The 27,668-nt window shown below is 45.2% G+C and overlaps 3 protein-coding genes across 8 annotated transcripts in view; 2 read left to right on the top strand and 1 right to left on the bottom strand.

The window, feature by feature from the left end:
- LOC121547377 (calcium/calmodulin-dependent protein kinase type II subunit gamma) overlaps positions 1-4,440 on the top strand; it is a 43,844-nt gene extending 39,404 nt beyond the window's left edge. For all 6 annotated transcript variants that reach the window (XM_041858628.2, XM_041858632.2, XM_041858633.2 and 3 more), the window contains 3 exons: positions 44-138; positions 1,729-1,965; positions 2,044-4,440. In XM_041858628.2, coding sequence (XP_041714562.1) covers positions 44-138; positions 1,729-1,961 — 328 coding nt within the window. In that variant the 3' untranslated portion in view covers positions 1,962-1,965; positions 2,044-4,440. The remainder of the gene's footprint in view (positions 1-43; positions 139-1,728; positions 1,966-2,043) is intronic.
- Positions 4,441-12,020: 7,580 nt separating this feature from the next.
- The window catches only part of LOC121547376 (neurotrypsin), a 37,459-nt gene continuing 21,811 nt past the window's right edge, over positions 12,021-27,668 (bottom strand). The window contains exons 3-14 of the mRNA XM_041858627.2: positions 21,353-21,595; positions 17,637-17,775; positions 17,345-17,523; positions 17,092-17,239; positions 16,791-16,969; positions 16,555-16,696; positions 16,068-16,291; positions 15,836-15,977; positions 15,385-15,672; positions 15,175-15,297; positions 14,714-14,985; positions 12,021-14,509 (exon numbers count right to left, since the gene is read on the bottom strand). Coding sequence (XP_041714561.1) covers positions 13,875-14,509; positions 14,714-14,985; positions 15,175-15,297; positions 15,385-15,672; positions 15,836-15,977; positions 16,068-16,291; positions 16,555-16,696; positions 16,791-16,969; positions 17,092-17,239; positions 17,345-17,523; positions 17,637-17,775; positions 21,353-21,595 — 2,714 coding nt within the window. The 3' untranslated portion in view covers positions 12,021-13,874. The remainder of the gene's footprint in view (positions 14,510-14,713; positions 14,986-15,174; positions 15,298-15,384; positions 15,673-15,835; positions 15,978-16,067; positions 16,292-16,554; positions 16,697-16,790; positions 16,970-17,091; positions 17,240-17,344; positions 17,524-17,636; positions 17,776-21,352; positions 21,596-27,668) is intronic.
- On the top strand, positions 24,948-27,273 carry LOC121547380 (E3 ubiquitin-protein ligase TRIM39). The gene is made up of 2 exons (XM_041858635.2): positions 24,948-25,139; positions 25,331-27,273. The coding sequence occupies exon 2, from the start codon at positions 25,333-25,335 to the stop codon at positions 26,971-26,973; it is 1,641 nt and encodes a 546-aa protein (XP_041714569.1). The 5' UTR covers positions 24,948-25,139; positions 25,331-25,332; the 3' UTR covers positions 26,974-27,273.

Genomic DNA, 27,668 nt, shown 5'->3' with positions numbered 1-27,668 from the left:
CTGTCTCTTTCTCTCTTGCTCGCTCTTCTCCTCCCCGCATCAGGAGGATATGTGATCCAGGTCTAACCTCCTTTGAGCCTGAAGCTCTGGGGAACCTGGTGGAGGGCATGGACTTCCACAAGTTCTACTTTGAAAACCGTGAGTCTCTCACTTTCGTTCTGTCACATACAGTACAAGTATTCAGACCCCTTGACTTTTTCCACATTTTGTTTACGTTACAGCCTTATTCTAAAATTGATTAAATTGTTTTTTTTCCCACATCAATCTACATAATGACGAAGTGAAAACAGGTTTTTAGAAATGTTTGCAAATGTATTAAACATAAAAAACAGATACCTAATTTACATAAGTATTCAGACCCTTTTGCTATGAGACTCGAAATTGAGCTCCAGTACATCCTGTTTCCATTGATCATCCTTGAGATGTTTCTACAACTTGATTGGCGTTCCACCTGTGGTAAATTGAATTGATTGGACATGATTTGGAAAGGCACACACCTGTCTATATAAAGGTCCCAGAGTTGACAGTGCATGTCAGAGCAAAAACCAAGCCGTGAGGTCGAAGGAATTGTCCGTAGAGCTCCGAGACAGGATTGTGTCGAGGCACAGATCTGGTGAAGGGTACCAACAAATTCTGCAGAATTTAAGATCCCCAAGAACAGTGGGCTACATCATTCTTAAATGGAAGAAGTTTGGAACCACCAAGACTCTTCCTAGAACTGGCCGCCCGGCCAAACTGAGCAATCGGGGGAGAAGGGCCTTGGTCAGGGAGGTGACCAAGAACCTGATGGTCACTCTGACAGAGCTCTAGAGTTCCTCTGTGGAGATGGTTGTCCTTCTGGAAGGTTATCCCAACTCTGCAGCACTCCACCAATCAGGCCTTTATGGTAGAGTGGCCAGACAGTAAAAGGCACATGACAGCCCGCTTGGAGTTTGCCAAACGGCACCTAAAGGACTTTCAGACAATGAGAAACAAGATTCTCTGGTCTGATGAAACCAAGATTGAACTCCTTGGCCTGAATGCCAAGTGTCAAGTCTGGAGGAAACCTGGCACCATCCCTACGGTGAAGCATGGTGGTGGCAGCATCATGCTGTGGTACATAGAGTACATAGAAATCCTTGATGAAAACCTGCTCCAGAGCGCTCAGGACCTTCCACTGGGGCGAAGGTTCACCTTCCAAAAGGACAACGACCCTAAGCAAACAGTCAAGACAACGCAGGAGTGGCTTTGGGACAAGTCTGAATGTCCTTGAGTGGCCCAGCCAGAGCCCGGACTTGAAGCTGATCGAACATCTCTGGAGAGACCTGAAAATAGCTGTGCAGCGGCGCTCCCCATCCAACCTGACAGAGCTTGAGAGGATCTGCAGAGAAGAATGGGAGAAACTTCCCAAATACAGGTGTGCCAAGCTTGTAGTGTCATACCCAAGAAGACTCTAGGCTGTAATCACTGCCAAATGTGCTTCAAGAAAGTGCTGAGTAAAGGGTCTGAATACTTGTATTTTTAATAAAAATTAGAAAAATATTCTACAAACCTGTTTTGCTTTGTCATTATTGGTTATTGTGTGTAGGTTGATGACGGGGAAAAAAACAATATAATCAATTTTAGGCTGTAACTTAACAAAATGTGGAAAAAGTCCAGGGGTCTGAATAATTTGCGAATGCACTATACATACATACGAGTTCAGCAGAAAGATCCAAACATGTTTTATCTTTGTGTGTGTTCCTACAGTGCTGAGTAAGAACAGTAAGCCGGTCCACACCACCCTGCTGAACCCCCACGTTCACCTGATTGGAGAGGAGGCTGCATGCATCGCCTACATCCGCCTCACGCAATTCGTCGACAGTCAGGGACGCCCCCGCTCCAGCCAATCGGAAGAGACCAGGGTGTGGCATCGCCGCGACAGCAAGTGGCTCAACGTCCACTTCCACTGCTCTGGGGCTCCGGCCGCACCGCTGCAGTGAACTGGTACGTACACACAAACACACACACACTTTAAAACATTCAAAGGGTTAGAAGTTTGCTCCCTCTCTCTTTCTCCCTCAGGTGTCCAAACGCTCCAGGCTATTGGAGTGTGAGTTTTGGGGCGTGTTTTCGGCTTTTTTGGGGGCGTGTCCTCTTTGTGGGTTGGCCATTGCCAGGAGCCTGGCCGGGCAAGACTGCACCCTCTCCACAACACCAACCAATCCAGTCTCTCTTTTGATCTGCTGGGGGCCGGCCAAGTGTGGACTCCGCCCCTGTGGGATGATGCATGCATCTGACGGCCAATAGGAGGGCTCGTCCTTTGACCTCTGACCCCTCCCACCCGGCAGCCATTTTGTCTCCCGTCCATGGCAGCCATTTTGAGATGAGAGGAGTGGGGAGGAAGGGGTTCATGAACTTGTGATGACAGTTATGAGAATGAGTTATGACTATACAGTGTAATATATGACTAGTACCAGACAACACCCAACCCTAACAAGCATTTATATATATATATATACGATGAGAGGAGAGTGTGTGATGGTAGTAGATGACATGTTGATAAAGTTATATCTCCGGAGCAGGATTTCTCTGTTTCCCAGAGAATGTAAATTATGAATTCTCTTGCAGAATTCTATATGGAAGGACAGTCGGTTCAATCAGAAATGTAAGAACCTGATGCAAGAAACTTGATATCAAAAGGTGCAGCACCAAAGTGTAGAACTTTAGGCTTTGTACGCGTTTGTAGTTTTTTGTTGTTTTGTTTGTTTTTGGAGAGAAGAGCAGGTAGGGGGTGCATTCGAGAGCATTGTGTTTCTGTTGTGTTTTTAGCCTTGTGTTTATGTTGCGTTTCTGTGGACTGAGTCTGACTGAGTTCATTTTAAGCGACTGAGTTTTAAAAATGGGTTTTATTGTCAAAGTGAATCTGCGACGTGTACCTCCTGTCTGTCTGTTTTAGCTGTCTGCAGTGGGAGAAAGGGAATTTTGGGAAAAGGCGTCTGCATTTTGCATGTTTTCCTTCTTCCTCTCTCTCCCTTTCTTGCCCTTATTTTTTCTGTATTTCTAAGCCTCCTTCTCTCCCTTTTCTCACCCCTTCTCCGTTTCTCACTCCCACCCTCTGGCTGTGTATAGATGGTGTGTGTGATTTATATATCTATCATGTACATATCATGTACATATGTCTAAGAGAGTCACTCAGAGTGCATGACAAAGGGGTGGACATTTGTCTAACACATACACCAGCTCTAGTCCCATGGCCATGTTCCTGACACCATTTTGAGATGACCTCTGACCTCTACACACACACACACACATGCATACCAACACATACACCTCCCAAATTCTTATTCCAACCCGATGTCCTGTGCTGCCAGTCTCATATATCCTGTGTAAATACATATCGTGTACACACTTGCTCACACCCACACACACTGTGGTGTGTCAGGCTTTGTAACATATCTTTACCACTGCACTGTGTCAATGGTGAAACCCTGGCAGTGTTTGCGTTTTCAACCATTCTTAGTGCGGTGTCCCTCGATTAGTAACTGTCTCTCCCTCTGTTTGAGCGGTCTGTTTATCTGTGTGAATGTGTGTCTGAGTGTATATGTGTGTGTCTCTGTTTGCTGGTTTGGGTTTTGTTGACAATGTTATTTTTTTGTTTTTTTACTCTCTGCTTTTTGGAAAGTTCTGCATTCTATACAGGCGCACACACACACTAAAATTACGCCAACTATTGAACTGATCAGACTAGCTGGTTGGAATATAACCGGGATGGAAGGGGCTGAATTCAGAGCAGTTGTTGAGGATAGAAATCTGTTATGACACACACACACACACACACACACACACACAGGAAATGGAGGGTAAACAAGGAGACAACTGCATTTTTATTGATTAACAGTACATTTATTAATTTTATTTCATCTAATCAGTGGAATTTTAGTCTTTATATTGCCCATTCAGGTGGAGAGAAGAGTGATCAGTGAAGTATTTATGGATTTAAACCAGAGAGCGATGTATGCATGTTTCAGTTTAAGCATCTCCACCATTCACCTACCTGAACTAGGACGGAAGATAGGGTATATAATAACTATATTATATTTGCATCTTTTGAAATGAAGAAAAATATTTTTAAAAAACTCGGCCTCCGTCCAGAATATTAAATAGGTGACATGAGATAATAAAATAAACACAAAATACTATTTAATTACAAAAAGTATTGAGGAGCCTTAGCTTGGTGTGAAGCTCATTGTTAGTACTCTCCCTGCGTTGTGATGTTAACCTGTCGGGCTGCGCTTTCTTTCCCCAGCAGTTGTTGGATGCTGGAGTTTTTTGCATGATCATGATGTACGGTAAAATAAAACCATAAATTGAGGACGATCAAATGTTTGTCTGATTGTTAGTAGGTCCTTTATCATAGCTTTGTTATTCTTCAAAACGTGGATCTTGAAAGTATTTAATAAAAATACTATTTCAGCACCGGTTTGTCTCCGTGTCTCTTTTGTAAAAAACTAGGGGCTAGATTATATCAGATCTGCGCTAGCCGACACCCACACAGCGGTTGTTTTGGCAGTGTTGGAGGTGGAACTGCGTTGGAGCTGTCGAATCCAGAAGTGTCTCCTAGCGCTGGCTTTTCGCGGACACTGCCATTGGATGCAACGAAACCACCCAACTTTATATTCCGACAAATTCCATGCAGCGGCGTTAAAGTTCATGCAGCCGCATTACAAGTTCAAAAACGTGATTGTGTGATGTTCTGTTGTCTACACCTCGATTAGACTGATAGGCTATACATCCCCCATCTAAATGTACATGAAAGCATGCATAAGACTACACTTTCTATCTCAGTTTTGAACTTCTAACTCGGTAGGGATAAGACGGGAGTGGTTTGTGACACCAGCAGCCACTCACCTATTTGTCAGCTCATACCGCAGTTACACTTCCAAAACATCCACTATGTGGATGTCTGCTAACGAGGTTTAACACTCGGTCTGATTAAATCAAGGTGACCCAATGTCTTGCTAGCCCTAAGAATGCACGTCCAGTAGATTGCCTCTAGGTGGTATGCTAGTGTGTTGTTTGATTAACATGGCTATATTATGCTAGTGTAACTGTTCCCCTAAAGCAGGGGTGTCAAACTCATTCCATGGAGGGCCTAGTGTCTGCTGGTTTTTCCTTTCAATTAAGACCTAGACAACCAGGTGAGGGGAGTTCCTTATTAATTAATGACCTTCATTCATCAATCAAGTACAAGGGAGGGGCGAAAACCAGCAGACACTCGGCCCTCCGTGGAATGAGTTTGACACGTGCCCTAAAGCTAATGATAGTGTGTCTGTCTGGCCTTTCTTAAGTCTTATTTAAAGCCTTCCAGTCCTGTTCTCATTGAAGGTGACACTAGCCTACGCCTATTTAGGGCAGTATTGAAACCTTATTTAAGGCGGACTGTACACTCCTGTGTGTAACCTTAAGGCGGACTGTGTATTCCTGTGTGTGTCAGAGATATAGGACAAGTCTCTTGGTCCCTGTCTTCTCTGTGATTAATGAGGAGGACACTGCTGCAAGTCTGCAAGTCACACACACACTCTTTTCTCTCTGGCCATCTGTCTCTATCTATCACTCTTGTTCTCTACCTGTCTGTCTTACATTTTAGTCATTTAGCAGACGCTCTTATCCAGAGCGACTTACAGTTAGTGAATACATATTTTTTTTATACTGGCCCCCCGTGGGAATCAAACCCACAACCCTGGCGTTGCAAATGCCATGCTCTATCAACTGAGCTACATCCCTGCCGGCCATTCCCTCCCCTACCCTGGACGACGCTGGGCCAATTGTGTGCCGCCCATGAGTCTCCCGGTCGCGGCCGGCTGCGACAGAGCCTGGATTCGAACCAGGATCTCTAGTGGCACAGTTAGCACTGAGATGCAGTGCCTTAGACCACTGCGCCACTCAGGAGTCTTCTCAGAGGTCACAGACATCATGTTGACATGAGCTGGGAGTAGATAGGCTGAGCTCATTCTCAAGTCTTTCCTCAATTCCTTGTTTCTCTCATCCGTCTTCTTCCCGCCTCCTCAAAATGTCAGAGGGAAGCGAGGAGAATGTCCAAGGATCCTTCTTCACCAATCTTGATACTTCGCTTGTAAGGTCCTTGAATCCTCTCCTTGTTTCCCTCTGATGGTTTGAGACAAAACATTTTTTGTTGCCTGTTTTGCATGTTATTTTGGCATTAATATGTGTTACATATCAGTTTGCAAACAATGTAAAAAATAATAATCGTTGTTGATAAAGCCGCATACAAACATGGTCTCTTTTTGCTTTCTTGAGTACGGCAGCTCCAAAATGCAGGTGTTTCAGCCTAGCTCAGTGCTTTCTGTGGTGGTGGGGCAGCCAGCGGAAAATACAGAGCGTAGGGTTTGGTAATGTTCTGTAGTTGCGCCGTGATTGGTTCAGTCTTTTGTCACTCATGGGGACGCTACATCACCGCTAAATCTACGGGGAGTGCTTGAAAATTCAAGCCCCTTGGGTGCTGCCATAGAGTTACATTAGAAGTGCCCATCCAAGAAGGCTCAAGGTCATTGGCCACAGATAAAATTATGTCAAATCACGTTTATCTACCGTAGCTTTGATTGGACTGATCATGTCAACATCATACTTTCAAAATCTTAGCTAGCAAGCTAGCAGTCATCATCATGAATCAAGTTGACAATCTACTGGCAAATCCTTTGTAATCCTTGTCATATGAAGAGAAATGATGAAGAGAAATTATAGATAAAACATATTGGTTCCCATCGGCCATTGGACATAAACATTACACAACAAGTTGGAAATCGCAAATTCAACAATGAGTGGTTTGGAAAGAATCACTGGCTAACTGCAAGCGTTGCAAAGCAATCACTAGCCTGCTATTCAGTGGAGTGGGTTTGTGGTCCAAGTCTGGGTTTAAGGGTCTCTTTTCCAAGCTTAAAAGGATAAACATTCAACAACATGGCCCAGAAAAGGTTGAATACATTGGCCATGCTGTCAGTCAAGCATGACTTCTACCGTGTTTAAAACAACTTGAAACTTGGAACTGGGAAAACTCAGACTTCTGTGAGTTCAAGAGAACTGGGAACTCTGAAAAAACGAACCTGAAGATCATGATTCGACCTTGTTTTTTTTCTCCAAGTTCCCAGTTCTCTTGAAAGCACCATAAATCCAGAGAATGCCAGACTTTGATGACAATGTTTGATGACAAAATTTGCCCACAAGAAGGACTGTCTTGTATGCTCCTGCGTACATTATGTAATATGCCAGGGAGAAATGTACAGTGGGGAAAAAAGTATTTAGTCAGCCACCAATTGTGCAAGTTCTCCCACTTAAAAAGATGAGAGAGACCTGTAATTTTCATCATAGGTACACGTCAACTATGACAGACAAAATGAGAGAAAAAAATCCAGAAAATCACATTGTAGGATTTTTAATGAATTTATTTGCTAATTATGGTGGAAAATAAGTATTTGGTCAATAACAAAAGTTTCTCAATACTTTGTTATATACCCTTTGTTGGCAATGACACAGGTCAAACGTTTTCTGTAAGTCTTCACAAGGTTTTCACGCACTGTTGCTGGTATTTTGGCCCATTCCTCCATGCAGATCTCCTCTAGAGCAGTGATGATTTGGGGCTGTCACTGGGCAACACGGACTTTCAACTCCCTCCAAAGATTTTGTATGGGGTTGAGATCTGGAGACTTGCTAGGCCACTCCAGGACCTTGAAATGCTTCTTACGAAGCCACTCCTTCGTTGCCCGGGCGGTGTGTTTGGGATCATTGTCATGCTGAAAGACCCAGCCACGTTTCATCTTCAATGCCCTTGCTGATGGAAGGAGGTTTTCACTCAAAATCTCACGATACATGGCCCCATTCATTCTTTCCTTTACACGGATCAGTCGTCCTGGTCCCTTTGCAGAAAAACAGCCCCAAAGCATGATGTTTCCACCCCCCATGCTTCACAGTAGGTATGGTGTTCTTTGGATGCAACTCAGCATTCTTTGTCCTCCAAACACGACGAGTTGAGTTTTTACCAAAAAGTTCTATTTTGGTTTCATCTGACCATATGACATTCTCCCAATCCTCTTCTGGATCATCCAAATGCACTCTAGCAAACTTCAGACGGGCCTGGACATGTACTGGCTTAAGCAGGGGGACACGTCTGACACTGCAGGATTTGAGTCCCTGGCGGCGTAGTGTGTTACTGATGGTAGGCTTTGTTACTTTGGTCCCAGCTCTCTGCAGGTCATTCACTAGGTCCCCCGTGTGGTTCTGGGATTTTTGCTCACCGTTCTTGTGATCATTTTGACCCCACAGGGTGAGATCTTGCGTGGAGCCCCAGATCGAGGGAGATTATCAGTGGTCTTGTATGTCTTCCATTTCCTAATAATTGCTCCCACAGTTGATTTCTTCAAACCAAGCTGCTTACCTATTGCAGATTCAGTCTTCCCAGCCTGGTGCAGGTCTACAATTTTGTTTCTGGTGTCCTTTGACAGCTCTTTGGTCTTGGCCATAGTGGAGTTTGGAGTGTGACTGTTTGAGGTTGTGGACAGGTGTCTTTTATACTGATAACAAGTTCAAACAGGTGCCATTAATACAGGTAACGAGTGGAGGACAGAGGAGCCTCTTAAATAAGAAGTTACAGGTCTGTGAGAGCCAGAAATCTTGCTTGTTTGTAGGTGACCAAATACTTATTTTCCACCATAATTTGCAAATAAATTCATTAAAAATCCTACAATGTGATTTTCTGGAGAAAAAAAAATCTCAATTTGTCTGTCATAGTTGACGTGTACCTATGATGAAAATTACAGGCATCTCTCATCTTTTTAAGTGGGAGAACTTGCACAATTGGTGGCTGACTAAATACTTTTTTTCCCCACTATATACTGTAGCTAAGAAAGTAATGCTAAGTGTATGTTGTGTAGTAAGCTGTTAGTAGCCCATGTGCCTCACCCTAATAATTTGGTCCCTTTCCCCCTCCTAACTTAGCCTACTGTTCTGATTTGGTGGTGCACATGTAGCCTATAGCCTGTTTTAGAGAAATTTCATCATCGAAAATGGTAAGAGCTTTCATTGTCATTTATTCAGTATGAAAAAAATAATATATATATATATATATATATATATATATATATGTATATATATATATATATATATATATATATATATATATCATGTGTATGCACTCACTAACTGTAAGTTGCTCTGGATAAGAGCATCTGCTAAATGACTAAAATCTCAAATGTAAATGTAATTTTCTGCTAAATGCCCCCTTTATTTATCCTACGGTTCTGACTTTGTGTACAGGGAGAATACTGTAGGAATGGCCCATGTTCTGAATTCTGTTGCTGTACATTTCAGAAGTGCTGAACAAATAGTTATATTGACTACGTCCGTCCTAGCTTGCTCATGAATGTCTTAATCAAAATTACGGATTGCTTCTTATCCGCTCGTCGTCCCCTTACGCCATAGTTTGTACATCTCAATTGTCAGTAGAAACCACATTTGTTTAAGCAAGTCATCCATATCAGCTATGTTTTTTTTAAAGGCAGTAAATTATGCTTGTGATGCGTGTGGTAGAAGGAGTCAGGTGCAGGAGATTAATGCGCATCCAAAAGAGTTTATTCTGTCAAACAGTTGCGCAAGCATGCGACAACAACACTCAGGCACAGGGGAAAATACTACCCTGGCAACAACAAGGTAAGGGTAGCTCACAACAAACAATCACCCACACAGATAAGGAAGTAGAGGGAACACTTATACAATGACTAATTGGGGATAAGGACCAGGTGTGTGTGATTAATTAGACAAGACAAGTGGAGTGATGATAAATGGTTCGGCAGCAGCTAGTAAGCCGGTGACGACGAACGCCGAAACCTGCCCGAACAAGGAGGGGCGGCAGCCTCGGCGGAAGTCGTGACAATGCTGAGTGAACTGTTTCACTGCTAGACAAGACTCCGCTGATCGCCAGGTGTAGCAGTGGTAAGGATTCACTCCATGGTGCTGAAAAGAAAGCAGTTTGTGGGCACTGTTTGACACCGTTCTAATGCAATTCATGTATTGTTTAGTGTTGTGTAGTGGCTTTGCTGGCATGCATCCCAAACTTTTTTGGGGAGTTTGCCCCACCAAGATTTACATGCTAAAATCACCACTGGATAGGATGAGCCAGGTATTTGCTGTATCATGGTCCAGAGTCTCCTCCAGCTCAGACACAGAGCTCCTCAAAACACTCCTCACATTCACCACACAGCTCACTGTGAATACTGATCTCAGACCAGTCCTTGTTGTTTGGAGGGGTACAGGCTCCTAACCAACTGTGCTATGTTGTTCGTTTTTTTGCGTTGTTTGTAACTTATTTTGTAACTTATTGTGTACATAATGTTGCTGCTACATTTTTCTCAATGTGAGCAAGACAAAGGAGCTGATCGTGAACTACAGGAAAAGGCGGGCCGAACAGGCCCCCATTAACATCGACAGGGCTGTAGTGGAGCGGGTCGAGGGTTTCAAGTTCCTTGGTGTCCAACAAACTATCATGGTCCAAACACACCAAGACAGTCGTGAAGAGGGCACGACAACACATTTTCCCCCTAAAGAGATTGAAAAGATTTGGCATGGGTCCCAAGATCCTCAAAAAGTTATACAGCTGCACCATCGAGAGCATCCTGACCGGTTGCATCACCGCCTGGTATGGCAACTGCTCGGCATCTGACCATAAAGCGCTACAGAGGGTAGTGCGTACAGCCCAGTACATCACTGGGGCCAAGCTTCCTGCCATCCAGGACCTATATACTAGGTGGTGTCAGAGGAAAGCCCAAAAGATTGTCAAAGACTCCAGTCACCCAAGTCATAGACTGTTCTCTCTGCTACCGCACGGTAAGCATACCGGAGCGCCAAGTCAAGGACCAAAAGGCTCCTTAACAGCTACTTGTTTTTACACTGCTGCTAACCGCTGTCTATTATCTATGCATAGTAACTTTATTCCTGCTACATGTACAAATTACCTTGACTAACCTGTACCCCCGCACATTGACTCTGTACCGGTACCCCCTGTATATAGCCTCGTTATTTTATTGTGTTACTTTTTATTTATTTTTTACTTTAGTATGGTCTATACCTGTTGTATTCGGCGCATGTGACAAATAAAGTTTGATTTGGTTTACACAGGGATGGGGAACTTTGGATGAGGTGGAGGTGGTCCTCAGTGTGTGAGAGCTGCTTCAGCTCAGTGCTTCTCCTCTGTAACTCAGTGGCTTCATGCTCCAGCTCTTTAATACGCCCCTCAGTCCGCTTCTCTGCTGCTTTCTGCTTCTCCTCAACCACAATGAGTTTGGCCTGGCTTCTCTCAGTAGAGTGCATCAGATCAGTGAAGACCTGCATGCTGTCTGTCATCTCTCTCTCTCTGCGTCTTTCTTGCTGAGCTCTATTGAATGTTTAATCTCCTGAATAATCTGCAGTCGCTCCTGGATCATCTGCTGTACTTGTGCCTTCGTCTTCCCCAGTTCAGCTTTCCTCTCTCCAAACTCTTCCTGTAGAGGGACAGTGTGGTGAGTCTTGTGGTCTTTCTCAGTGCAGAACTGACACACACGTCTGGTCGGTCCTACAGAACAGCTCCAGGAGTCTGTCATGGTTCATACACATCCTGTCTTCCAGGTTCTCCACAGGGTCGATCAGCTTGTGTCTCTTCATGCCTGCAACTCTCTGATGAGGCTGCAGGTGCATCTCACAGAAAGAGGTCAGACACTCCAGGTAGGACTTCAGGGCCTTACACCTTGTGCCAGTGCAGATGTCACAGGACAATTCTTCAGGCTTGGCAAGGCTTTGGTCTGGGCTGCTGGGAGCTTTCAATTACATTTAAACTGACTTCCTGAACTGAGCAGCAATCTCATATTTACACTGAGATCAGGATCCTATGATTCTAACAATGAATTTGGGAAACAGGGCCCATGGTCTCTTGTTCGACCAGTACAGCCACATACAGCTCAACACAGGACCTACCCATCAAGCAGCGTTTTAATAAAGAAAAGTCCACAGAGACCAACACAGGACCTGTTCTCTTTTAATAGTCCACCATGTTTCAGTACAGAGACAGACCAGTCAGAGGAACACGCAGATGGCTGTAAGACAGTTTTACATTTCTACTGAGTCAGACTCTTCACAGCTTTAAACAGAGACATAAACCCTCTGGCTGGGATTCAATCAAACCCACAAAAGCATTGTTTACATAGTGTCTGTGTTTACTACTGCTGCCTATGTGCACAGACACACACTGTGTACATTATGCAATGCGGGTTTGGTGGAATATGTCCAGCTATGTAAACACTTACATTGACTTAGTATGATTCTCTGGACAGTGTTTTATTCAAACGTCAAGTCTCAGGGAGGAGTTTCATGAAATGATTATATAGTAGATACCACATCATGTTACTGGATAGGAAGGAGTCTGTAGAGGTTTAAAAAAGAGGCATAGGCGCATTTCCTGTTTGAGAGAAACAATTAGTTATAGAATACAAGATGCTACACAACACCAGGGCACAGCACACGATTGAGCAAGTCCATCCAGTAAAAAACAAAAACAGAAAACAATCAGGGCCATATACTGTGTGGGGTTGGTAGATATTGCCCCTAACCACTGGCTCTGGGTCATATCTTTTTGTATCCTCCCTAATGGCTAAGGTTTGGAGTTGGCTAATCTGATCCTAGATCTGTGGTTAGGGACAACTTCTCCCTTAAGCGTATGATAAACTACGGCTCTGAATATACCACAATATAGCCGTCTACTGGTTAGATCACACACATCCGCTCAGAGAACAGAGAGAGGAACATTCAACTACAGGAAGTCTAACTGTTTGGCCATCGAAATCAGACAATAATTAACGAAAACACACAAACAATCAGAACTATTTACACACAATGTTAACAACTAGAACAGTTCAGGGAGATCAGTACAAAAAAAATAATATGATCCATCCATCCCTTGGCTCTATGGCTTTGACGAGAGAGAGAGGAACATAGTACAATAGGAATAGAGTACAGTAGCATAGAATTTTATTGTCTTTTTTTTGTGATGTTGCAATGCGGTTGAGAGGCACAGCGTATGCCACAGTGCAGAATCCCTGGAGCAATTTGTTCAAGCAGTAAAGTGTCTTGCTCAAGGGCACAATGGTAGTTGGGAACTGGAACCATTAAGCTCAGGTTACTGGCCCGCACTTCAAGGCTAACTGCTGTCCCCCAAAGAGTCCGGCTTTGAGCCCCCAAGAAAGTCCAGTTTATTTGAAACGAGAGAGAAGAGCTGTCCAGTTCACATTTGAAAGAAGAGAAAGTCCAGTCCATTTCCAAGGTAGAGTAAATAGCATCTTCAGCAATACAACTGTGGTATTAGATAGTCGAGAACAGCTTTTGAACAGCAGCATTTTTATTTTTTTACACTGGTTAAGGAATAACCGATCAGTCTGGATGGACTTCACATTTAAATAGGGCATTACAAGACCATAAATAAAAAGGCCAACCCCACTGTCAGAGAAAAGACTACCTAAAACATGTTGTCTAGCTACACATTATCAATACAGCATCCCATCTCCCCTCCTACGCACACAAATGATACACACACATATGGCACCCATACGTGCATGCACACACCCCACAGCTTGCGTAACACACACGTCTGCCCAGTCTGAGTACATTATGATCATAATCAGCCAGAGTTTACATTAATATGGTTTACATCATCTGGATCAGGAGGAAGAGGAGGATCTCTCCTTTTCTCTTGTTGTCTTTTTCTCTTTCTCCCCCTCCTTTTCCAACATGTCCTCCTCTTCCTCCATTATCATCTATTCTTCCTCCTCTTCCTCTTAAAGTCACATGGCACGGCCGGTGAGCCAATGGAGTGTCCTGGATCAGACCAGGTTGTGTGTGTGTGTGACTGCTTCGTGGGTGTGTGTGTGTTTATCGTGCGTGTGTGTATGTGCGTGCTGATTGTGAGTGTGAGTGTGTTTATGCTCATTGGGATCGTGTGTATGTTTATTGTTGTGCTGTGTGTGTATGAATTGATCATCAGTGTGTGTGCTCTGCTCTTGGGAGTGTGTGTGTTGCAGCTCGTCATAATCGTATGCAAGTATTCTCCGCTCCTCCGTGTGTGTGAGCTGATCCTGTGTGTGTTTGAGCTCCTCGTGCTCCTGACTGTATGTGTTCCGCTCCTGCTCCCGCTCTTGCGTGTGTGTGTGTGTGTGTGTGTGTGTGACCTCCTCAATCCAGCCCCGGAACCGGCCAACCCGTGTGTAGAGCGCCGGGGTTGAGGGGTCGCTGCAACCGTAACCCCCGGAGACAATCCCGGTCAACACCCATCGCCCCCCGTCTCCCTGGCACACCAGCCCGCCACCCCAGTTGCCCTGGCAACCGTTGTTCCTGTGGAGACGGCGTGTGTCGGGGGGGCTGCCGGCGCACAGCGTGCCGTGGGAGGAGTAACCATCCCCATAACGCTTCTTACACTGCCATGACGACAGGAGGGGTACCCAGGACTGAAGCACAGCATCTGTGAAGGGACAAGGGGAGGGGTTGGAGGATGAGGAAGCGATTGTGAGAGAATGGGGAGAGTGGATGTACAGTAGGAAGGAAGGAGAGAGAGAAAAAAATGAAAATAAGTTACTAATGTGTCAGCGATGCTAAACCACAAATCAATGTCCTCGGAGGTTGTAGTTGAGAGATCAGAGTTGAGGGAGTGGAAGGTGAGGCGTACCTGGGCCGTCCCACCCTGCGGTAACCGCAGCGATGCAGGTGGAGGGGGTCTTGCCACCCGCAGTGTCCGGGGTGGGGAGGCAGGCAGCATTGGTGTGGGGGTCAAAAGTCAAACAGTGACCCTTGGGGCTGGGCAGCCTCAGCAGGGCCAGGTCATGACCCCCAGGGCCCTGATCTGACCTGAACTTCCTGTGGACCACCACTTTCTCCAGGGTCAGAGTTCGGTCAGAACCCCCCACACGCACCACGTACTGGGATGGGTCAATACCAAACCTAGAGGATGGAGGGGGGGAGAGAGAGAGAGATATAGATAGGGGGTGTAAGTATTTTGAAAAGGGGGACAGAAAAAAATTGGATGGGGAGAAACACAGGCAGAAAAAGAAGACGTGAGCATCAAAAACGAGTGAGTTTACAAATGTCAGGAAAAGAGCGGAGAAAATAAAAAGGAGAAGTGCTCTTCACCTGGTGAAGCAGTGAGCGGAGGCGAGCGCCCAGCAGGGAGAGATCAGAGTACCACTGCAAATAGGATGGCCATCTTTCCCCTCAGAACCCAACCACACTGACACCTGCCACGGCCACGACGTCCTAGAGGAGAGGGGGAGATGTGTATATGTGTTCTCATGTATGATATACTGTACTGTGTATCTAAACTGTAGGTAAAGCTTCTCTTACCTGAGTATATTCTCTCCTCCTCCTCCCACTCCACTCTTCCTCTCGTTCTTTTCCGCCACAATCTTCCTCACTCCACAGGTGCGCTCACTTGGCCTGGCTTGGCCCTCTGTTGACTGGGGGGCGGAGTCGCAGCTCACCCCTGCATCCTCTCTCCGTCTGCAGCCCGCAGGGCTCCGGCCCAGAGACGGACACTCCCCCAGGAAGTCCTCCTTCCCCCTACACCTCACCTGGTCCAGGTGGACAGGACCCTTTCCCCAACCGAACCCATCCACCGCTACTGCATGACCACTGAGGGAGAGGGGGAGGAGGAGGAGAAAGGGTGGAAGTGTGAGGATGAAAGACGGACATAATTGAAAATAAACATTGAAAATGCTGTACAGACTGAATAAACAATATTACTTCAACACACAAAGGTATGTGCACACTAAAGCACACAGACACACACACTCACCTGTGGCCCAGCTGTCTGCAGACCACGGCGGCGTTCAGGTCGTTCCAGCCTGAGTCACAGATACTTCCCCAGTCTCCATGGAGATACACCTCCACACGACCTTTCTTATGGCTACCACCCCCTACCAGACGCACCAGGGGACCTGCAACACACAGACATTATACACATCACATATATCTTTGAAAACATACTTGTTCAAAGTAAAAACTGAATCCCAGGAAAAAGGGCTTACCTGTGGCAAGTGCGACAGCCGGGACCTCATTGGTCTCTTCTTCTTTAGCTCCGGCCCTGCAACGGACGCCCACGTCCTCTCCATGGGAACAGTCGCTACGGCCCCAGATGCCATGGCGACAGTCCAGCAGGGACGACTCCGTTCCCTCACAACGAACATCGTCCAATAGGATGAGACCAGAACCCTTGCCAAACGTTCTGTCAGCCATCACCTCAGCATGCCCCCTAGAGGTAGACCACGAAATTACATCAACTTAAAGGTACAATTTGGTATTTGTTGATTACCATAAAGCTCCAACATTTATGATGATGTCATATCACTGAGTCTACTTTAAAATCATAAACAGAGTGGAGACTTCCTAGTTACAGGAATCAACAACAACGAAATTCAATCAACAACAACGAAATTCAATCAACAACAACGAAATTCAAGACTGGCACTATTGTCTCTTCCAAGTGTGGCCATGTCTGCAAAAGAAGGCACACACCTGTATCCGAGCTGTCGACAGACCACCTGTGCGTGTTGTTGAGTCCAGTGGTCATCACACACCGTACCCCAGTCCCCAGAGTGGAACACCTCCACACGACCCTCCCATGGACTGTCTCCTCCTACCAACCGGACCACACCGTCTGGAACACACACAGTCATATGTGTGCATGTTATATCTGTTTTTGGAATGTGTGTTTGTGTGCATGCATGCGTGGTTGAAATATGTGTGTGTACCTGTGTAGGGGCTGCAGGACACCCCAGCGTCTTCCATATGGTCACAGTTGTGTTGTTCCCAGTCTCCATGAAGACACTGGTCCAGGAAGAGTTCATTTCCTGTACACCTTACGGCGTCCAATTGAATGGGACCTGAGCCCTGTCCGAAGTGGGCCCACGACCAGGCCTTCGCCACGCCCCTGAAACACATGGGTACATCAATGTGCAAAACAACAATAATGACTCTTCCTCTAGCGGAGTATAAATGCTACTACAGAGTCTCCTCTCTCTCTCTCGTGCGCACACAAACACACACACTCACCCGAAGCCCAGCTGTCGACAGACCACCTCTGCGTCTCTGTGGTCCCATTGGTCATCACAGACGGAGCCCCACCTATTGCCGTGAAACACCTCCACACGCCCCTCAAAGTCTTCCTCTCCTCCAACCAATCGTAGAGGAGGACCACTGCCTGGGGGAGGAAACAATGACCCAATATGGATGCTAAGTAGAGTCAAGAGGTAACAATATGCACACTTTCTTTCCTTCTCTCTAGCTCCCGATGCTTTCTACTGACCTTCTGGTGGAGCACACACCACTCCCGCCTCGTTTCCATGGCTACAATCCCCGGTAACAAATGTCCTGCTCCGGCATTGGCTGATGGAGCTCTCATCACCACGGCAACCCAGCCGCTCATAGTGGAAGAGACCGGAGCCTGAGCCGAACCGGGAGCGCTTCAACGCTGTGCCGATCTCCCTGAGGACACACACAGTCTTACAGATGAAACCGAAATGCTGCGATGCTACAATGCTGATCTTGATGAGGAGGCGCACTCAAACATACACACTCCTACCACACATATCCCTCACCCCAGTCCCAGCTGTCTGCAGATCACACTGGCATCTCTGTATGTCCAATGAGAGTCACACACTGCCCCCCACTGGCCATTCAGGTACACCTCCACACGTCCACTTCCTGACGATGTCCCGCCCACCAGCCGAGCTGCACCTAGGAGAGGGAGAGACGGAAGAAAGACTCAGACGACAGGTATCTCATCAAATCCAAATATTATGTACAAGTTATTTGCTATTTGTCATATACGGTGCATTCGGAAAGTATACAGACCCCTTCACTTTTTCCACATTTTGTTACATTACAGCCTTATTCTAAAATGGATTAAATAGTTTTTTTCCCCCTCATCCAACTACACACAATGTAGGAAAAAAAAATTGAAATATTACATTTACATAATTCTGACCCTTAACTCTGTACTTTGTTGAAGGGCCTTTGGCAGCGATTACAGCCTTGAGTCTTCTTTGGTATGACGCTACTAGCTTGGCACACCTGTATTTGGGGATTTTCTCCCATTCTTCTCTGCAGAGCTTCTCAAGCTCCGTCAGGTTGGATGGGGAGCGTCGCTGCACAGCTATTTTCAGGTCTCTCCAGAGATGTTTGATCGGGTTCAAGTCCGAACTCTGGCTGGGCCACTTAAGGACATTGAGAGACTTGTCCCGAAACCACTCCTGCATTGTCTTGGCTGTGTGCTTAGGGTCATTGTCCTGTTGGAAGGTGAACCTTCACCCCAGTCTGAGGTCCTGAGCACTCTGGAGCAGATTTTCATCAAGGATCTCTCTGTACTTTGCTCCATTCTGTACTTTGCTGACTAGTCTCCCAGTCCCTGCCACTGAAAAACATCTCCACAGCATGATGCTGCCATCACCATGCTTCACCGTAGGGACAGTATTGGCCAGGTAATGAGCGGTGCCTGGTTTCCTCCAGACGTGACGCTTGGCATTAAGGCCAAATAGTTCAATCTTGGTTTCATCAGAACAGAGAATCTTGTTTCTCATGGTCTGAGAGTCCTTTAGGTGCCTTTTGGCAAACTCCAAGCGGGCTGTCATGTGCCTTTTACTGAGGAGTGGCTTCCGTCTGGCCACTCTACCATAAAGGACTGATTGGTGGAGTGCTATAGAGATTGTTGTCCTTCTGGAAGGTTCTCCCATCTCCACAGAAGAACTCTAGAGCTCTGTCAGAGTGACCATAAGGTTCTTGGTCACCTCCCTGACCAAGGCCATTCTCCACCGATTGCTCAGTTTGGCCGGGCGGCCAGCTCTAGGAAGAGTCTTGGTGGTTCCAAACTTCATCCATGTAAGAATGATGGAGGCCACTGTGTTCTTGGGTACCTTCAATGCTGCAGACATTTTTAGGTACCCTTCCCCAGATCTGTGCCTCGACACAATCCTGTTTTTGTTTTGTCATTATGGGGTATTGTGTATAAATTGATGAGGAAAAATGTAATTTAATCCATTTTATAATAAGGCTATAACGTAACAAAATGTGGAACAAGTGAAGGGGTCTGAATACTTTCCGAATGCACTGTATATATACACTGAGTGTACAAAACATTAAAACACCTGCTCTTTCCATGACATAGACTGACCAGGTGAATCCAGGTGAAAGCTATGATCCCTTATTGATGTCACTTTTTAAATCCACTTCAATCTATGTATATGAAGGGGAGGAGACACGTTAAAGAAGGATTTTTAAGCCTTGAGACAATTGAAACATGGATTGTGTATGTGTGCCATTCAGAGGGTGAATAGGCAAGACAAAAGGTATCGTATTAGGTGCCAGGCACACCGGATTGAGTGTGTCAAGAACTGCAAAGCTGCTGGGTTTTTCACGACAACAGTTTCCCGTGTGTATTAAGAATGGTCAGCCACCCAAAGGCCATCCAGCCAACTTGACACAACTGTGGGAAGCATTGGAGTCAATATGGGCCAGCATCCCTGTGGAACGCTTTTGACACCTTGTAGAGTCCATGCCCTGACGAATTGAGGCTGTTCTGAGGGCAAAAGGGAGGGGATTGCAACTCAATATTAGGAAGGTGTTCTTAATGTTTTGTACATATATATACATATACAGTGAGGAGGAAAAAGTATTTGATCCCCTGCTGATTTTGTACGTTTGCCCACTGACAAAGACATGATCAGTCTATAATTTTAATAGTAGATTTATTTGAACAGTGAGAGACAGAATAACAACAAAAAAATCCAGAAAAACGCATGTCAAAAATGTCATAAATTGATTTGCAATTGAATGAGGGAAATAAGTATTTGACCCCTCTGCAAAACATGACTTAGTACTTGGTGGCAAAACCCTTGTTGGCAATCACAGAGGTCAGACGTTTCTTGTAGTTGGCCACCAGGTTTGCACACATCTCAGGAGGGATTTTGTCCCACTCCTCTTTGCAGATCTTCTCCAAGTCATTAAGGTTTCGAGGCTGACGTTTGGCAACTCGAACCTTCAGCTCCCTCCACAGATTTTCTATGGGATTAAGGTCTGGAGACTGGCTAGGCCACTCAGGACCTTAATGTACCCCTTCTTGAGCCACTCCTTTGTTGCCTTGGCCATGTGTTTTGGGTCATTGTCATGCTGGAATACCCATCCACAACCCATTTTCAAAGCCCTGGCTGAGGGAAGGAGGTTCTCACCCAAGATTTGACGGTACATGGCCCTGTCCATTGTCCCTTTTGATGCGGTGAAGTTGTCCTGTCCCCTTAGCAGAAAAACACCCCCAAAGCATAATGTTTCCACCTCCATGTTTGACGGTGGGGATGGTGTTCTTGGGGTCATAGGCAGCATTCCTCCTCCTCCAAATACGGTGAGTTGAATTGATGCCAAAGAGCTCAATTTTGGTGTCATCTGACCACAACACTTTCACCCAGTTTTCCTCTGAATCATTCAGATGTTCATTGGCAAACTTCAGACGGGCATGTATATGTGCTTTCTTGAGCAGGGGGATCTTGCGGGCGCTGCAGGATTTCAGTCCTTCACGCCGTAGTGTGTTACCAATTGTTTTCTTGGTGACTATGGTCCCAGCTGCCTTGATATCATTGACAAGATCCTCCCGTGTAGTTCTGGGCTGATTCCTCACCGTTCTCATGATCATTGCAACTCCACAAGGTGAGATCTTGCATGGAGCCCCAGGCCGAGGGAGATTGACATTTCTTTTGTGTTTCTTCCATTTGTGAATAATCGCACCAACTGTTGTCACCTTCTCACCAAGCTGCTTGGCGATGGTCTTGTAGCCCATTCTAGCCTTGTGTAGGTCTACAATCTTGTCCCTAACATCCTTGGAGAGCTCTTTGGTCTTGGCCGTGGTGGAGAGTCTGGAATCTGATTGATTGATTGCTTCTGTGGACAGGTGTCTTTTATACAGGTAACAAGCTGAGATTAGGAGCACTCCCTTTAAGAGTGTGCTCCTAATCTCAGCTCGTTACCTGTATAAAAGACACCTGGAAGCCAGAAATCTTTCTGATTGAGAGGGTGTCAAATACTTATTTCCCTCATTAAAATGCAAATCAATTTATAAAATTTTTGACATGTGTTTTTCTGGATTGTTTTGTTGTTATTCTGTCTCTCACTGTTCAAATAAACCTACCATTAAAATTATAGACTGATTATTTCTTTGTCAGTGGGCAAATGTACAAAATCAGCAGGGGATCAAATACTTTTTTCCCTCACTGTACAAACTTCTGAATTTTTTTAATATGCCTATTTCACATATGTGCTGTAGACCTACCCTGGTGGCAGTCGCAGTAGGCCCAGCCGATGGCCCCAGAGGTCTGTCTGAAGAAGCACCACGGGTTGGACTCTCTGTCAGGGTTACGGCAATAGCTGTGCTCCCCAAGGCCTCGACCGGGGTACTGCAGCACGTAGTCTGGAAACTCTGTCCACCGCAGGCAGAGAGCGCCAGAGTCCGTCTGAGACACAGAGCCGTTATAGTAACCCAGCTCTGTAAAACCCTCCAAACAGGAGAGAGGGGCTGAGGAGAGAGAGAGAGAGAGAGAGAGAGAGAGAGAGAGAGAGAGAGAGAGAGAGAGAGAGAGAGAGAGAGAGAGAGAGAGAGAGAGAGAGAGAGAGAGAGAGAGAGAGAGAGAGAGAGAGAGAGAGAGAGAGAGAGAGAGAGAGAGAGAGAGAGAGAGAGAGAGAGAGAGAGAGAGAGAGAGAGAGAGAGAGAGAGAGAGAGAGAGAGAGAGAGAGAGAGAGAGAGAGAGAGAGAGAGAGAGAGAGAGAGAGAGAGAGAGAGAGAGAGAGAGAGAGAGAGAGAGAGAGAGAGAGAGAGAGAGAGAGAGAGAGAGAGAGAGAGAGAGAGAGAGAGAGAGAGAGAGAGAGAGAGAGAGAGAGAGAGAGAGAGAGAGAGAGAGAGAGAGAGAGAGAGAGAGAGAGAGAGAGAGAGAGAGAGAGAGAGAGAGAGAGAGAGAGAGAGAGAGAGAGAGAGAGAGAGAGAGAGAGAGAGAGAGAGAGAGAGAGAGAGAGAGAGAGAGAGAGAGAGAGAGGTAGATAGAGAGAGAGAGAGAGAGAGAGAGGTAGAGAGAGAGAGAGAGAGAGAGAGAGGATAATGTTAGTAACCAAGCTTTGAAAAACCCTCGGAACTGGAGAAAGGAGCTGGAGGAGAGATAGAGAAAGACAGTTGTGGAAGGTGAGAGAAAGGACAATGTTACAGTAGAGCTGTAAACACTGCAGGGCAGTGGACCTGGAGAGAGAGAGAGGGGGAGATGGGGGAGATGGAGAATCCTTATTCAAAATGGAAAATCGCCTTGCTTCTTCTATATTCATGTACAGGCATTTACAAGTTGTATTAATATGCACTCTCCGATGACACAGCAGGCGACCTCTGTAATACAGTTACTCAACTGATCCATGTTAAAATCCCTTAACCTCCCACTCCCATTCTTACTCAAAATGGAGGAGGACACACAGCAGAGGGTCCTTAAGGAGGGTACACTCTGTATTGTAGAGGGGGAATTAGTGGAGAAGGCATAAACAACAAAGGCTAAATAAAACTGCTGCTGACACAAATATTATGCTGCCCCCCCACACACACACACATACATGCACGCACCCAAACACGCGCACACACTTACACATGCAAACGCACACCCATCCTGTGATTAATAGCCAGGACAGAAAGAGGAGCTGCAATAGCCAGGACCAGTGTTATCTCTCACACACAGCTTGGCTGTCCTTGAACATCATCTAATCATGCCATGCGCGAGCGCGCGCACACACACACACACACACACACACACACACACACACACACACACACTTTTTTTCAGAGGCTGTACCCCCTACCCCTCATACCTCATTCCAATCTGGAAGAGGAAGAGAGAAAAAAGGAGAGGGACCAACATGAAAAAATACTGTAGTGTATACTATGATAGGAATACTATAGTATTCACTGTAGTGTTTTCTCTGACTTTACTGTAGTATTTACAGTTTACTATAGTATAAATACTGTAGTAAAAAAGAGAAGCATATACTATAGTAATTACTGTATTATTTTTGCGGTCTGTAGTATGGTATACTGTAATATTTACTGTAGTGTTTTTGGGGACATAGCTGTTGTAATTACTAAAGTGATTTATTATCTTTGACATAGAAGTTGGGGGCTTTCTCCTTGAGAAAACCTAACGGAGAAAAACTATAAGAGCACCTTTTCCATAGCCTGTAGGTAGGACTGGGTTCTGAACAGAGAGTTTAACACTTCTGCTCTTTTCTATAACCTTTAGGGAACACAATATATGGTCTATACTTGGTATGTAGGTTTCTCACTCACAGAAATTGGGATATTGGGGAGGGGAAAGGGCAGGGTAAATGCAAATTAAATACTGTGGTATTTACTAGTGATGGGGAAACAAAGCTTCCTGAAGCATTGAGGCTTTCCAGCCAATTGTGTTTGAAAATAGATAATTTACTTGAGGCTTTGATCAACACAGTGTACACTAGTGGCACCTGCTGGTCAAAATAATTTAGAACAGCCAAATTATTCTAGATGACGTCCCACACACCGTAGCGCCTGCGCAGGGTAGTGTTTTTGTCTTCTACCAAACCAATACCAAACCAATCAGGTAGTTGTTCGATGAAAAGAAGCTTCGGATGTCATTGATCACGTGGTTCTGATAAAGTGATACAGGCATCGACACACTGCTTTGAAGTAAACTGCTTAGCGATTTTGACACATTCCTCGGCGCTCCTGTATCAAATAGTGATGGGGAAATGAAGCTTCCTGAAGCATTGAGCCTTTCCAGACAATTGTTTCGTAAATAGGTTCATTACTCAAGGCTTTGATCAAGAATTTAGAGCAGCCAAATTATTAAATTAGATGACGTCCCACACGCCATAGCGCACGGTTTCCCAAACTCGGTCCTCGGGACCCCAAGGGGAGCACGTTTTGGTTTTTGCCCTAGAACTACACAGCTGATTCAAATAATCAACTAATCATCAAGCTTTGATCATTTGAATCAGCTGTGTAGTGTTAGGGCAAAAAACAAAACGTGCACCCAAGGACTGAATTTATGAAACCAATACCAAACCAATCAGGTGGTTGTTCGACGAAAGAATGCTTCGGACATCATTGATCACCTGCTTCTGATAAAGTGATACAGGCATTGGAACATTGCTTTGAAGTACACTGCTTAGCGATTTTGACGCATGCCTCGGAGCTCCGGTATCAAACATAACATCACTAGTATTTACTATAGTTTAAAAAATATATATGTTTTTGCAGACTGTAGTGTTATTGCGGACATTTCTGTAGTATTTACTATAATATTCTACAGTATACTACAGAATTCTATGCTAAGTACTTCACATGATCGAGGGATACTAGTGTGTAGTATAGTATTCTACAGTACACTACAGTTTACTACAGAATTCTATAGTAAGTACTGTAGTATTCTATAGTAAACTGTAGTATCTTTAGTGTTGGGAGAGAAAGACAGCGTGGAGGCATAGCAAAAGCAGGAGGTGGTGAGAACCTTGGAGTGAGAATAAAGAGAGGATTAAATGGTGTGTCTGACTTTCATTTTTTACATTCTGTAAACAGAGTACTAAACCTGTTCAGGCCGGTTTTCAAGCCTAGTCCTGAACTCGAAGTCATGCTCAATCTCCATTGAAAGTTCTTCTTAGTCCAGGACTAGGCTTAGTCTCTATGCAGGAAACGGGCCTGTTATGCTAGAAGCTCAACCATAACCCTGTCAGTAACAGAGAACATGGTTTTATTTTAAAACGCCAATGGCTGATTAAAGCAATTGACATGTTAACCTCTGTTTCTGAGAATCTGACAAAAGTATGTGAGGAAAAACATCAGAAGAGACTTTAGACAGGCATGTAAAATATAAACTCTGTCCCTTTAAGAGCAGAGCAGGGTGGAGTTGAATGATGTCACTTTGCTGAAGTGAAAGTTAAATATAGAGCTGGTAACTGCACACAGAAACAAACGTTCTCCTGCTCCTCACAGAAATAACACTACAGCTGAAAGTCTACCTTTTGTAGAGAAATAAAAGGGAATAACAAACACTCAGGTGAGTAGAGAGAGAGATGGAGAGGATGCTTAATAGGGAGATAGCAAAACCTTATGAGAGCGGGAACTCAACTGAAGACACCAAGGTCACTATGAGAGTGAGAAAAAACACAGAAGTACAAAGTTTACTGTCTAAATTCTGACTCATTCTAGCACGTCTTTTGATGCGTTTGCTCTGTTGTTGTGTTCCAGAAATGGCGTCCCCTAGAAGTTTCCTGTCTGAAGATCAGTTCCAGTGCTCTATTTGTCTGGATGTGTTCACTGAGCCAATTTCCACTCCATGTGGACACAACTTCTGCAAGGTCTGTATCAGCAGATACTGGGATACTACTGACCTGTGCCAGTGTCCAATGTGTAAGCATAAGTTCTTCACGAGACCTGAGCTTCACGTCAATACCTTCATTTCTGAGATGGCTGCTCAGTTCAGGAGGTCAGTTCAAGTGGAAGCTCTCGGCAGCCCAAACCAAAGTCTTACCGAGTCTGGAGAAGTGGCCTGTGACGTCTGCACTGGGACGAAGCTCAAGGCCCTGAAGTCCTGCATGGAGTGTCTGACCTCTTTCTGTGAAATTCACCTGCAGCCTCATCAGAGAGTTGCAGGCATGAAGAGACACAATCTGATCGACCCTGTGGAGAACCTGGAAGACAGGATGTGTAAGAAGCACGACAGACTCCTGGAGCTGTTCTGTAGGACTGACCAGACATGCGTGTGTCAGTTCTGCACTGAGACAGACCACAAGACTCACCACCTCGTCCCTCTAGAGGAAGAGTGTGGAGAAAGGAAGGCTCAGCTTGGGAAGATGGAGGCACAAGTGCAGCAGATGATCCAGGAGCGACTGCAAAAGGTTCAGAAGTTCAAAAACTCAGTAGAGCTTAGCAAGAGAGACACGGAGAGAGAGATAGCGGACAGCATGCAGCTCTTCACTGATCTGGTGTGCTCCATTGAGAGAAGCCAGGCTGAGCTCATTGAATTGGTTGAGGAGAAGCAGAAAGCAGCAGAGATGCGGGCTGACAGGCTCATTAAAGAGCTGGAGCAGGAAATCACTGAGCTAAAGAGGAGACGCACTGAGCTGAAGCAGCTCTCACTCACTGAGGATCACCTTCACCTCCTCCAAAGCTCCCTATTCCTGAGCCCCCCCACCAACACCAAGGACTGGTCTGAGATCAGTGTTCACAGTGCGCTGTGTGTAGGGATCATGAGGAGAACTTTGTCTCAGCTGGAGGAGACAGTTATCAAAGAGATGGAGAAGTTGTGTGATGCTGAGATGATGAGGATGCAGAGGTGTGCAGTGGATGTGACTCTAGACCCTGATACAGCAAATCACTGTCTCATCCTGTCTGAGGATAGGAAACAAGTGAGATATGAACAAGGACCACAGTTTCTCATTGACAACCCAAAGAGGTTTGATTCTTTATACTCTGTTCTGGGAAAGGAGGGCTTCTCCTCAGGGGGATTCTACTATGAGGTGCAGGTAAAGGGGAAGATTGAGTGGGTTTTTGGAGTGGCCAAAGAGTCCATCAAGAGAAAAGGATCTACAACTAAGAGCCCTGAGGGAGGACTGTGGACTGTGTATATGAGAGGTAAAAATAAGTATGAGGCCTGCGACTATACTCGTGTCCCCATTTCCCTGAGAGAGAAGCTCCAGAAGGTGGGGGTGTTTGTGGATTATGAGGAGGGTCAGATCTCCTTCTACAATGTGGAGGCCAGGTCTCATATCTACTCTTTCACTGGCAACACCTTCACTGAGAAACTCTATCCGTATTTCAACCCTTGTAATAATTCTGAGGGTCCAAACTCAGCCCCATTGGTCATCTGTCCTGTCAATCACACAGACTGAATGAAATGTCGTAATTTAGGACACCTTATGTGCAATTAGTTTGTAGATCATTAGTTTGTTTATCATGCAATGATGAGAGTAAATAATATAATGTATTATAGTGTTGTTTATGTATGTGCTGTGTAAGATAATGGGGGTGTACTGGGTTGAAATATTGGGTGTACTGAATAATTGTTGTTGTTTTTTGGCTTACAGCCAGACAACATTAAAATACTAAATAAATCCACTAAATGCCAAAACTGACCTATCTTCTCTGGGGAATATCACAGCCGATAGTAGAGGCCTGTATAAAACAAAATAAAACAAACTACTGTGCTGTACTTCATCCTACTATACACACCATCTCATTACACTTCCCTCTCCTCCTTTCTCTTTATCCCCCATTCCATTGTCCTCCATGAGTTGCTGAATATTTTCTGAACCCGTTTATGTTTTTCAGTATACTTTCAAACAAAAAATTACCTTTCATCTGCAGATGAAAGGTAATGATATGCCTTCCCTACTGTATCTGATGTAAGAGCAGGATATGCAGAGAGCAGAGCAGGGAGGAGTTGAGGGATGACACTTTGCTGAAGTGAGAGTTAAATAGAGAACAGGAAACTACACACAGGATTAAACACGTTCCTACTCTTCGTGAAGATAACAACACAGCTGCCGCCTGCACGGAGTCCACCTTTCATAGAGAAATAGAAGAC

Source organism: Coregonus clupeaformis, chromosome 31 (genome assembly GCF_020615455.1).
Source record: "Coregonus clupeaformis isolate EN_2021a chromosome 31, ASM2061545v1, whole genome shotgun sequence".
Classification (NCBI taxonomy): Eukaryota; Metazoa; Chordata; class Actinopteri; order Salmoniformes; family Salmonidae; genus Coregonus; species Coregonus clupeaformis.
Note: the sequence above shows the minus strand (reverse complement) of the source record. Positions and strands in the feature narration are given on the sequence as shown.